This window comes from Motacilla alba, chromosome 4 (assembly GCF_015832195.1).
Source record: "Motacilla alba alba isolate MOTALB_02 chromosome 4, Motacilla_alba_V1.0_pri, whole genome shotgun sequence".
Lineage (NCBI taxonomy): Eukaryota > Metazoa > Chordata > Aves > Passeriformes > Motacillidae > Motacilla > Motacilla alba.
The window spans coordinates 35,986,324-35,998,951 of record NC_052019.1 but is presented as its reverse complement, the minus strand read 5'-3'; the positions used below and the strand labels follow the sequence as shown (position 1 = coordinate 35,998,951).

The 12,628-nt window shown below is 38.7% G+C and overlaps 1 protein-coding gene across 3 annotated transcripts in view; it reads left to right on the top strand.

Moving 5' to 3' along the window:
* Positions 1–12,628, top strand: part of GALNT7 (polypeptide N-acetylgalactosaminyltransferase 7) — a 92,669-nt gene that overhangs the window by 57,145 nt on the left and 22,896 nt on the right. For all 3 annotated transcript variants that reach the window (XM_038134226.1, XM_038134224.1, XM_038134225.1), the window contains one exon: positions 10,385–10,551. In XM_038134226.1, the coding sequence (XP_037990154.1) occupies positions 10,385–10,551 (167 nt within the window). The remainder of the gene's footprint in view (positions 1–10,384; positions 10,552–12,628) is intronic.

Here is a 12,628-nt window from a genome sequence, read left to right as displayed (position 1 = left end):
GTCTATGCACTGAGTGGTCGAACACTCCACATAGAACCGCTTGCGCTGAGCTCTCCTGCTGGTTCATTTCCTTGATAGCATTCTTGAATTATTCTGCAGCTCTTTATAGTCATTTTAATTGCAACCACCAAGAACTTTCTTACTGTTCAGCAATGACCTGGAAGAAGAGGTGGACTGCTTAGCTCCCAGCACAGTCGTTTATGCTGCTAAAGTTGCAAACTTGCTTACAATTTGAAATTAATAGACTTTAGCAATTACTAGCCTAAGAGATCTGCCATAGTTTGAAGAAGAACTGTACCTGTAAAGAAAGCAAAGAACCTCATCAAATGCTTTGGAAATTCAGTTACTATATTAATAACCTCAATCATGTCCATAAAATTTTTGATTTCTTCAAAAGATGGTAATAGTGGTTTTTCTGTGGCCTGGCTTTTTTTCCACAAAAGCTGTGTCTATGGTTTACTAATTTTGTTATTTATTACTAGCTTCAATTCAGCACAGAAGTCAGACTTAATGGTCTGCAAATCTTTAGAAGCCCAGAGCCCTGTGGTAAAAATTGGTGTTGTGTGTTCCTCTGTTTGTTTAAGACTGGAGTCAGCAGTACAGTGCAAGAGTTTGTTAATTCATGTTGCATTGTTTAGGAAATACTGAGTTTATTTTTAAAAAGGCAGTAAGGCTATTCATGGCAGAAAATTCCAGTAGAAGCTATCGTGCAGATTATCTGAAGATAGGACTATTTAGTAAGAAGTATCACTGTGTACTTGCCCTTTATTTTATTCTCTTCTCAGGGTATCTGGCGTTGGACACCACTGAGAGTTCAATGGAAATACTTAATTTAGATTTCCTGCTTCTGAAGTGGTCTCTTTTCATTTTGGTCATGTATCAGCCCAACAGACTTTCTGGCAGGCATCCTACTTCTGGTGTTTGAAAAAAAAAATTCAATAGCAGCTTTCATACTTCAGTAAGCTATTTCTCCAACTTGGGTTTTGGGGAGTTCGGTGGGTTTTGGGGTTTTTTTACTCTACCTTTTTATTTACATGCACTTAGGTTGAATTAAGACTCATTTCTGTTTCTCTTGTTTGGACACCATCCTGTGTATTTAAAGAATGTATGTCTTACTGCTAACAGCATCTGGTTTTTCATCATGCTGTCTTCCCCTTCTTCACAGTTCCCCTTTTCAAAAGGAGGTGTCCCCTGCCTGTGTCTTCTGTCCTGTCAGGTGCTCTGATTCTTCCATACACATCATGATTCTTCCATACACAGGCGCTGTCCGAGTCTTTCTTGGAAATTCAATACTTCTTTGTGGTTCTATTGATGGCTTCCCTTTGTCCTTAAGCTAAACAATCCCTGGCACATCTAGACTCAAGTAAATTGCCTCTTATTTATTCTAGCAGAAGGCAGTCCTTCATGGACTGAAGTTAACTAAAGTTAATCAGTTCCAAAAATTTCACCTGGTGCTAATGAATTCAAGGTCATCGTTTCCTGGATCCTGCTTCTTGAAGGTGGGCAAGAATTTGTTTTAGTCAGTCCTCAGGAACTGCTGTCAAGCACCAGGACCATGTAAATATGGTAGAGCATGATCTCACAATGACATCACAAACTTCTTCAGTGCCCTCTGGTGCCATCCATCCAGTCCCATGGACTTGTGCTGTGTGTATCCCATTTGCTGTGATATGTCCAGGGAAGTAGTCCCTGACTCACCTCTGTGGTGGATGTTCTTTCTCTTCTGCAAGCTGCTCTTAGACCCAGGGACCTGGGAGGTGTGACAGCAAACCTTGCAAGTAAACAGTCAAGGAAATCAGATGTTGAGTGTCTCGGTCTTCTATGTGTCCTTTGACACAAAATTTCTTCTCTTTTATAGTTAAACTCATGTTTTCTTTAGTCTGTCTTTAGCCTACAAGCTCTTCTCGTTGCTCTTTCCATCTTATGCATTTCAATTCTACAAAGCTTTGCCTTTAATGCTCTCTTCATGGGCTCAGGCAGTATTTCTGTACTCCTTCTAGGTAGCCAGTCCATGCCTCTACCTTCCCTAGTCTATCTTCTGGAGTTCTCGGTGCAGCCAGGAGGGTTTTCTGCCATGCCTGTTTGACTTACTGTGTGTGGAAATGGATGGCTCCTGTGTTTTGGGGAGGTTATCCTCAAAGATGCCATTCCTGGGCCCTTTTTGACAAAGTTGTAACACCTAAAAACATTAGCTTCTTATGGCAGATATAAGGAGACATGTAAATAATGCGTGGAAGAATCAAAAGGGGAGAGAAAGCTGCGTGATGGACAAAACCACTGATGACCACAGATGGAGAGCTCTGAGAAGAGGCTGTTTAGTGTATGGCTCACAGGAGCTACTCCTGGTTACACAAGACCAAAGCAGTGCAAGATGTTCCAAAGAATCTGTATTCATTATTTCTAAAAAATACTTATCTAGGATGCATTAGTTGCAGTATCCTCTTTTTATACTTCTAGCTCAAAAGCACTGAGAATCAGTGTAGGTTTTCCTATTTGAAGTCCACTTTCACAGTAGAACACTCCAGTCCACACCTGCCATTTTCATTCCTGTGTTTTGCTGGGTTTGAGACATGCTTATTGCACTTTTGAAGTCAAGAAGCATTTTCTTACACTATATTTTAAGTGATGCACTGTGAAACTCCCTGTTTCTCCTATTAACAAACTTGCACTACTGTAGAGCCATTAAGCCAGGGATGTTTGTAGTGCTGATCAGATTTCATGCCAGGGTAATTAACTGTGCTGGCTGAAAGAAAGGATTAGAGCTCAACATGCTTTGCTCAGGCTTGATACGCTGCTGTTATCCAACCCATGGAAGACTTGCTTACAAATTATTCTTACTGACCCAGAAGGTTTTAGTCTTATGACTTTATTTAAGCTAGATTTTTTTTTTACAGCTTCTTTTGACAAGTGTTGAAGAAATTTTATCTGGAATAGTTTGACTGGGAGAGGAAACATCATTAATGTTTATGGCATGAGACAAATTAATCTCTTTCTGGATTTTTTTTTCAGTATGACAATAAATAGCTGCTGTCTACTCATCAGAGTGCGCTAGAATTTCAGCTGCATCACCCACACACATCTGTCAGGATGATTGTGGCAGAATAAATATTTTTTAGTGTTTTTTCCTTTTGTGAATTATCCAGTTTGAGTTTTCCTTTTTAAGGACATTGTTGCTGTTACAGGGCATAGCCCCTGGGCCATACAAATTTGTACTTGAATAATTGGATCTGTTGCCACAGGTCACCTTTGACTTGAAACAGAACAACTGGCAATGAGCTTTTGTTGAAAAACCTGAAAAGCTAAATCTTTGTTGCTTGAGTACAATGTTGTGTGCATACAGAAAGGTATTTTTGGACAACTGTTTTTGTAGTTCATTTTATAAAGCAAAAGAGAATAAGAACTGGCTTGTTTTTTAAAATTGCACATGTAGTTTTGAAGGGTGTTTTTGTTTTATTTTTCAATTATTTTTAGCATTCAAAAAGAGGAAAGTCTTGCCAAAACTAAAATAGACTTCTAACTTTAGTAATAATACATACATGCAGAGCTGTGTGATAGCAAGGCAGATCTGTTAGTAAAGATAGTTTTCTATCATAGTTTGATAGTGCCAACTTGGACCCTTTTTATGGTCCAAAATATTGAATTGTATAGGAAATTGTTAGTGCTAGACTGGAGTGAAAAAAAACCCAAAATCTTTAGCTTTAACTAATTACTTGGTATGAAGTAAGGCAGATGAGTCTTAGTTCCTCATTGGAAATGGACAGTCTTATTTCTCTGGGCAAATAACATGAATTTAGTATGTTCTCTTACAGAAAGTAGTTACTTGTCCAGTCAGTCTTGTTGTAGCTAAGTAGGTTGAATACAAAGGCTCTGGAGTGGAGCCTGCTTTCTTCAGGAATGTGATTAGTTCCTTAATTATAGCACTTTACAAATTACACGTTTGATACTGTTACCAGAAAAAGGATTTCAGTAATTACTTCTGGTATCTATATCATTGGAAACGAAACATTAGGGACTTGGTTTAATTTCATATGGTACCCTGGGAAAATCTTTTATTCTAATGCCACATAATACACTGGAACTGTTCTGTAACAAAGAAAACTAGCTCTATAATGTGCACATAAATTTTTGTGCACCTCAGTGAGAGCTGGAGTTGAGAATCAGGTGAATTATAGTGGTCACACTCTCAGGAAGGCTAGCTTTCCACTGCAGATTATCAACTGCCTTACTGCTGGCAAGACTCCTGGAGGGGAAAAAAAATGGTGTTTAAATTGTAATTAGGCATGTATTGTGAGAGCATCTCATGTGGTCAGGAAAGATTTAAATTCCAGGCATTCAACTTAAAGAAAAACCCAGCATTTTCTGTTAACATTTCAGGTCCCAGTAATGAAAACTACAGAGAAAATGGATCCTCTGTCTCTTTAGTGTTGGCTGCTAGCATTTGAAATGTTAAGTTTAGAGAGAGAAATAATTCACCCAGAGAGTACAAAGAGGTTGACAGAGGCACCAGGTGTGTTATCTGTAGTTGGATTTACTTACCTCTCTGTGTGTGCATCTGAAATGAGATGACCAAGCTCTGGACATGACCTCTTACTCAACAAAAACATATATATAGCACAGCACCTGGAGTATCTTTAAATTCTGACTTAAACATTGACTTCAGTGGAAGGGCAGAGAAGAGTGGGAGCGACTTCCTGCAGCTGTTCATGTAACCCTCCAGGTGCCAACCTGCAGCATAGAAATTCTGGGGCACATGAAGGAATCATTTTGTTAAACTTCAATGTGAAACTAAAAAATGAAATGCACTTCTTATGCTCTGTCTTGTTCGTGTTAACCAGAGTGGACTGTGCTGGAGCACTCAAATAAATATGCATGATACAAGTTATAATGCAGTCCAGGTGAGCATGGGTAGGTACTTCACGGTTCAATATCTGATGAGCAAGGCATGGTGGAAATACAGTATTTCTGTGAGACTGAGCTCACTGCCTCAAATTCTGTTCTAGCTGTTTATTACATTGGGTAAAGCCTGCAAAAGTTTGATAAATCCAAAATTAGGCATAGCCTCCCTGCGATACCCACAGTCTGTCACCAGACTGCAGAAGGCCTCAAAAGCTGAGGTCTTCTTCCCTTTAAACCGAAACAGGAAAGCAGAAGACATTTGCTGCATCTTCTTCCATGGGAGTTTCCCCTTCCCTAAGGAAAAGATTTTATTTTAGCCACCTAGGTACCCCAGCTTTCCTGCCCTGTGTTGTTTATTGCTTCAGTTTTTCAGTGTGGGATGATAGTATGGGCAAGAATCTTGTGATTAGAAAAATTGCAAAGGTTATTTCTTTCATTCTCTTTTATCCCTAATGTTTGGTTTCTATACAAACCTTGCCCTGGATTTGGATCGTGGTGCTTTCAGAGGTACAGAAGATACAGCTTTTGCTTCCAAGGGCACTAATAATAAAATGTAGTCACATAGCCTCACAAGTTACTTGTGAGGAATGGAAATGGGTAAAGCTTGTAGCTATTTTAAAAATAGCAGATGCTGTTTCAGCATAGGTTTAAGCTGTTTGGTAGTGTGTAATAGAGGTTTTGCTGCTGTCTGCTGAAGGGAAAAAAAATTACTCAGCTGATCAATCTGTCTTTCTTGCATTGTCTGTTTACTTCTTTTCCAGAACCCCTGTTTTGTTAGTCCACTACCATAAGCCCTCCAAAAGGCTTCATAGGTAACAAATCCAGTAATAGCATTAGATTTACTTTGTTGTATCCTAACAAAGAACTTCTGTGATCTGTTTCTGTCTGTCCTGTCTACTCTAGACTTAGGCAGTGATCCCTCTGACTTGCAGGTGTTAAGCAACCAGTCTCAGCTATGACCTTGGTGATGTAAACCATACAGATGAGCAAACAGTTGAAGGTGTTTTGTGAAAAAAAAATCCCATCCATCTTCCTAGGGGTTAGATTCAGTTCACTGGAGTAGTCATAATAAATTGGTGATTTAAAATAGCAAGGAGCCCTGAATTCAATATTAAAAGTATGTAAACATCATGCTGTCAGCTGGATGCCTGTCTCCTTGTAAGATAAGAACAGGACTAACTAGAAAAGGAAACTGAAAATGAAAGCAGATCTCCTGACTTATTTTTGGGATTTGCTTGTGCTGGACTCTTTTGAAGAGTTGAGAAAAATGCATGCACTAAATAACAATTATAATAGGTGATAATACAGCTCTGAATTTCATACCACTCTAAACAAGAAATAAAATTTAAAATACAATTTAAATTGTGAACAGCTCTATATTAATGGAGAAGAGAAATTCAGTTTTATAATGTTGGTTACAATTTCAGGATAAATAATAAAGTGAGACCTTCAACTTTGTACTGATTCAGGTCCTTCGTATTGCAACAGCTGATTAACTTCTCAGGAGCTTCTTTGGCTACTGGAGTGATTAGGGGAATGTAATGGCACCTGCCTGCCCTCTTGGAGGAATCTGTGCTGGTACATTTTGCTCTTAGCACACAAGTACAGTGCTTTAAAATCCAAAGGGTACTAATGAGTCCTTGGTATGTGCAGGTGCAAGTTAGAGAGCTGACTCAAGGAAAATAGTATCAGGATGGAGAGTCATGATACACAGTCATGATACTCTTACTTCTGAAGCTTTGGTGCTGATATGCTGGCACAGTCAGCATGACAGGAGAAACACTTCTGTTGGCTCAGAATCTTAAATTGCCCTCTAAGTATCTATCTGATGGGGCTCACCCTTAAATTGCTGTCAAGGTGCTCTCCTTTTTCAGCATTTTTGTTGGTGGTTTGATTACTCTTCCAGGTAAAGCAGACTCCACCTCTGGCTTTTTTTAAGGCTGAGGAAATTTGAGTCTATATCTGCATCTTCCGTGGTAGCTAACAGGGAGCCTGTATGGCCATCCCAGCCTTGGACCATGTACCCACAATCACAACTGTTGGGCCCCAGGACATCCTAAGAGCAAGGCAGTGAATGGAGTACAAAGCTGTAGGAGCAGAAATTTCCTCAAGCCAAGGAGCACTCCTGCCCAGATGCTCAGCTTCTTGTGCAGAGGGTCTCCTGTAAAAGCGCTCCTCTCTGCCGTGGCTGGTGCACAGTTTGTGATGGAGGGATAAGGGACCTTGGTGTGGCACAGGCTCCAGCAGAGCTGGTCCCTCATGGGGTGGAGAGGGAGTAGAACTAATTCACATCCTAAGCATGCAGGCTAATAGACAGAAAAAACATTACTCACCGTTTCTCAATTAGATCACAGCTGTGCCTTCTGAAGGGTTTCGTCTTGCTTCAGTGGTGAGTCAGTCCTGTTTTTCCCCAGCAGTGCCAGCGCTGATTGCGGAATGGAATCTTTTTATTCATGGACTGATCTGAAGGTGTTGTTTCCTTTCAGCCATGAGTTCCCTAAGGAAAGGGCACACAAACAGAGCAGCCCTTGCCTGCAGCACTGCCCAGGGAAGGTGTTGCCAGCCGTTCATACATCTGTGCATGCTTGTTCGTCTTTCCCCATGCAATAACTCTTTACAGGGCTCAGGAAAGGTGATGTGAAGTGTCTAGAGGCAAGCCTGGCTTAAGGATGCTGCCTTGTCATTCCTGAATATCTGCTGCAATGTGCCATCATCTCAGCTCCATCAATAAGAATTCAAAATACCTGTTTAAATTGAGTTTGTTTACTAATTTGGTTCACAGTGTATTGCCACAGCTGGCCTGCAGGCTACATCTGAAAGGGTACTCTGCTAGTATGTGAGCAGAGGATGATGCACCAGGGGATGAAGCTAGAGGTTGAAACATTTAAATCCTCTTTGTCACAGACCCCTCTGTACTTTGAATCTGCTTGTGCCAGTTTTCAATAGCTTGAAGCTTTTGCCTAAACATTCATATCTACTTTACTCTCCCTTTTAAAAATGAAGAGCGTTCCTGGAAATGCAGGCATATTATTTTCCTTTTTTGGTGCCTAAAATCTACAGGGAAACCTGTACTGTAAAATCCAGCTTCAAACAGACGGAAAGTTCATTTATCGTTTCTTGGTATGTGGTGTGCCAACCACTGGATGTCAGTGCTGCTCCACTGAGGAAAGGCTCCACTGAGGAAAGCTTTGCCTTTTTCCTTCCCTGAAGATCTGAAGGAAATTAGTCTAGTGGCTTTTGTCACTCAAATACCTCAGCAACATTCATATTTATTGAAAAAAAACTGCCCCGGAGATTAAAACATTTATTAAGTGCACATATCTAAAATGACTACTATATTTCAAACCTCTAATTCTCAATTCCAGATGAGGAACAAGACTGTGCACAGGAATTACTGCAGTCTGTCAAGAGTTTATGGGCTTGATGAGTCGATCTGTGGGCTGTCTAATAAGTGAAATAAAGTGTCTGGAAAAAGTTGGAAGCATGATCTTACTAGAGATATAAATGTAGTGCTTCTACATTCATGTTGCAAATGGCACATTTAGCAACACCCAATTTGAGGAGATTTAAGTTGGCTATGCAGCAAAAAGCCTGTCTAGACCTCTGGGTGTATGTTTCAAAACTATATTAAATTTTTGTGGAAATGGAAGAAATAAGCAACCAAAAGATTTGTGTTCAAGGTTTTTTTGGTTTTGTCCTTGAAGGCAGTCTGAAACATTGTAGTCTCTCTTTTTATTCAGAAATAAGCAAAAATGTTTCCTAGCTAAACTGCAGCAGGTGCAGGTCAGGAGCACAGTGCAAGCTGCATCAGCTCCTGCCTTCTCCTTTGAGATAAAAGTGCAATTCTGCTACCTTTTACATGGAGCTCTTGAATGGCATTCAGCTGGTATGCTGGTTTTTTTTGAAAGAATAGTACCCTGTTTTTCCACCTTTTAAAGTAACCATATCACCAAAATTAATACTGAGACTATATGGATGAAGTAACACTGTTCTGTTGTAAATAGGTTATTAAACATATTAAATCTTCCTTTTACACAGCCTACTTAACACACCCAGGGAGGGTATCCATTTTATCTCTGCAGATGCTAAGTAAGTTGTTGACAGCTTAAACGCTTGTGCTACAATGTTAGTGCTGCAACCTGTAATCAGCTGGAATCTTTGAGAGGGATCTGTGGAAGGAAGGCATCCACGGCCTGAACCTTTTAAACAGCCAGTCTAGCACTTTTTTATTGGTAACTATGATTAGCTGCAGCTACTTCAGGCATAAAAACTATCAAGCTGGGAGATTTTAGTCAGTAGTTTGTATTTTTAGAGATTGTGCTGTTTCAGAGGTTGCTTACGGCACACCTAAGAAATTAAATGCCTTACTAGATAAAATTTTGTTATAGTCTGTTTTGATTCTGTAATTTTCTTCTCCCACAGAAAACAAATTAATAGTATATTACTAGCAATGTCTTTTATTTTCTGTGAGATGAGAAATGCATATTGATGCATTGAGAAGTGGAATGTATCCTTTGCTAGAGAAACTCTTTCGATACCCATGGATCTGTTATGTGAGTTCTTTCCATGTTTAACTGAATGTAGTTTCAGAAACTGATCAGAGGTCACACTCTAGTGATCTCTGATGATTAAGGTAATTCTTTTCAAAAGCAGCAATGTTTCTGTGTACTTAAGCTTTTTATTGTATTAAGAGAACTATAGCCAGGAAGGTTTGTGCATCTGTGCATTTAGAAGTTTGTATTTGTCACTTACAATTTTTTAATACATGCTAGCTGTCCTTGAAAAGTCAGGATCTCTCTAGTTGAGACTTTACTTGCTGAAAGATGAAAAAGGGAAGGATTTTTCCCATTGAAATCAAAAGTGCTATGTCTCTATGTTCAGTGATAGGAATATATTATTAGGATATAATATCATATATATAGGATATAATATAGTAATATATTAGGATATATTATTATCGTTGGAAAAGGGGCTAGTGATTGGGTAGGGAAACTTCCAGTTAAGGAAATACTTGGATTGCTTGTAGGGAGTGAATAGTTTACTTAGGGATGTAGTTGGGGAAATGGACATTAAAATTGCAAATTAAATCCATTGTTGATAAATGTGATTTAGAAGTATTGGAAACTGTGGAAGGTATTGGAAGCACTCACATTACTTGTTTCTAAATCATCTCTAACCCCTCAGGAAAAAAGACCTGAGTCGTCTGCACTATTTTTGTTTGGTTTTTTTCCTCTCTCTCTTTTCTTGTATTTTTTTCTCCATGTGTCATATCTTTCAAGGAAGGAGCCCACTGAAAATGGGGGCTGAAGGGCTGAAGCTTGTGCTTGATAGTCTACTTTTTATTTTTATTTGTATCTGTATCTGTGATATCCTGTCTCTCTTAAATCGGAAGGATAGCCATCAGTGAAGATTTCATTTGCACAAGGATGCTGTTAAGCAGTTCTGTAAGTGACAGTGTGAAAACTAATGAAATCAACTCTTTTTGCAGATGCAAATACTGGCATTATGATGACAACCTGCTCACCTCCAGCGTTGTCATCGTCTTCCACAATGAAGGGTGGTCCACGCTCATGAGGACAGTCCACAGTGTCATCAAGAGAACACCAAGGAAATACTTGGCAGAAATTGTTCTGATAGATGATTTTAGCAACAAAGGTACATTTGGAATATTAACACAGTCCTTGTAGAAGAGGAAATTTTTTTGTTTTCTTGAAATAGTTTTCTTCTAATTTATTACCTGCCATGGTTTGAGTTGACCATGGGAGAAAAGATTGCTTCTTCATAGTCCTTCGAGTTCTCTACCACAGCTTTGGGTACTTTGCAGAAGAAAGCTGGGATAGCTAGTATCTCTCTTAGCTCTTGTGAAAACGAGTAGTTTGAAGAGTATCAAAGGGGTTAAGCCTGTTAGGAGTAACAGGCTTCCTTTACTGCATAAAGAAATACAGATGTCTCTTTTTTTAACTATCATAAAAACCTACCTAGGCTGTCAAATTATTCAGATTTTAAATATCTTTTTCATTTCTAACATCCTTTTTAAATTAAACATCACATTAAGCTGCTTATTGTTTCTTATTGAGGGGAGGAGGCTTTTAAGAATTTGAATATGTTTTAATTTCTGCCTTTCTTTGAGTCCTGCCACCATAAGTCCAGAGATTTTCTTCTTCCTTTGTAATTTACATTCTGATCTTGGTTTATTATCAGGATGCAGGTACTTATACTTGTCTTATAAATGTAAGCATTCATTGTTTTGGTTTTTTCCTTTCATGGTGGTTCTGTCAGCATTAACGCAATACAAGGCCGAATACAGAGAGGAAGTGAAAGTGGTCTCCTAGAGATACAAGTTGATTGAGACAGGGGAAAACAGACAGTTTTTCAACTTTAAACAAATTTCAAAATAGTGCATCAAAGCTGCTCTTTCTGTAAGATTTTGTTGCAGCATGGTTCTTGAAGAGATGTTGACAGAGAAAAAGAGGAGACACATAAATAAAAATATTATTTTGACTGTGTGGGATGGCAGTCTCTTCTAGACAATGTTGGTGATGGCTGTGAGCAAAGGTAAGTTTGGTCAGTGGCACAGGATACCCTCATTTTTGTTTTCACATGAATTGTGTAGTGGCAAAACAAACAAAAGAAACTGTTCTGAAACTCTCCTTTTTATTAAATGATCTGGGCTTCTTCCAGTTCCAGTCTCATGGTAGCTGTTTTCTATGGGTGTATTCACTACAAATTTTTTAAAATAACTCATCATGTAGTTGAGATAGCCTTTTTTGAGTATAAGCTACTATTAAAAATAGTTATTGTGTGTTATTTTTTGCATCATACCTGTAGATAGGTAGGTATCATTTTCTGTTTGTTTTCACAGGAGGGGGCAAGTTACCTGTATTATAAACTTGACTGCATTTGGCTTAGTCTAATACAGATACTGAGTGCTAAATTATAGTCTCCTGCATCCTTTAACAGCTGTTGAGAATTTGGCTTAGATATACACACATGCTATAAACCAAAAATATCTTCTCTCCTAAGGGATATAATTTTAATAATTCAGTCAGCAGACATATGTTGTGTTTTTGCTTCTCAGCTAGGATCATAGCTTTCCTTCAGAGCTGTTCCAGGACTGACCTAGCTGTATAAAGTAACTGTGACACTGATTGTGTCTAGAATACTTACCAGATTTTTTACTAATGATAGGTCTCAATATTTGGGTTTCACATGACTTGTAGCTGACTCTGTGCTATGTATATGTTGTTCATGGAATGAGTTTGTCTGGCACAGAACTTGTACTGTTTTTCCAATATATGACATTTGTTAAACAAAAGCAGTATTTTTAAAGATTTTTTTTCCTAGTACAGAATTTTTTTGCTTCCTGCTCACAAATGAATGGTTAGCAGATACAGCTAGCCTGCACCTAAGATCCAACAGACCCTTGACTCTATATTTCTCACACTTCAATTTCCCAGCTTTCTTAATTCAGAAAATTCAATAAAGAAAGCTCGAGGTGCAGTTTTCTCAGGTATGGGTGGCTGGTAAGACAAGCATGGACTGGAATTACTCTGAACACCTCACTGCAATTGCACTAGTTCACCATAATAGTTCTTCAAATTGCTTTAGGCTATTACTTGGTAAATATCATTAACTTAATTTCATTAATTCAAATTATATTCTAGATGAAAAATGGCCAAGAGAGCAGAATCTTGCTCTGCTTCTTTCTCCTTAGAAAGAAGGATGAACTAGT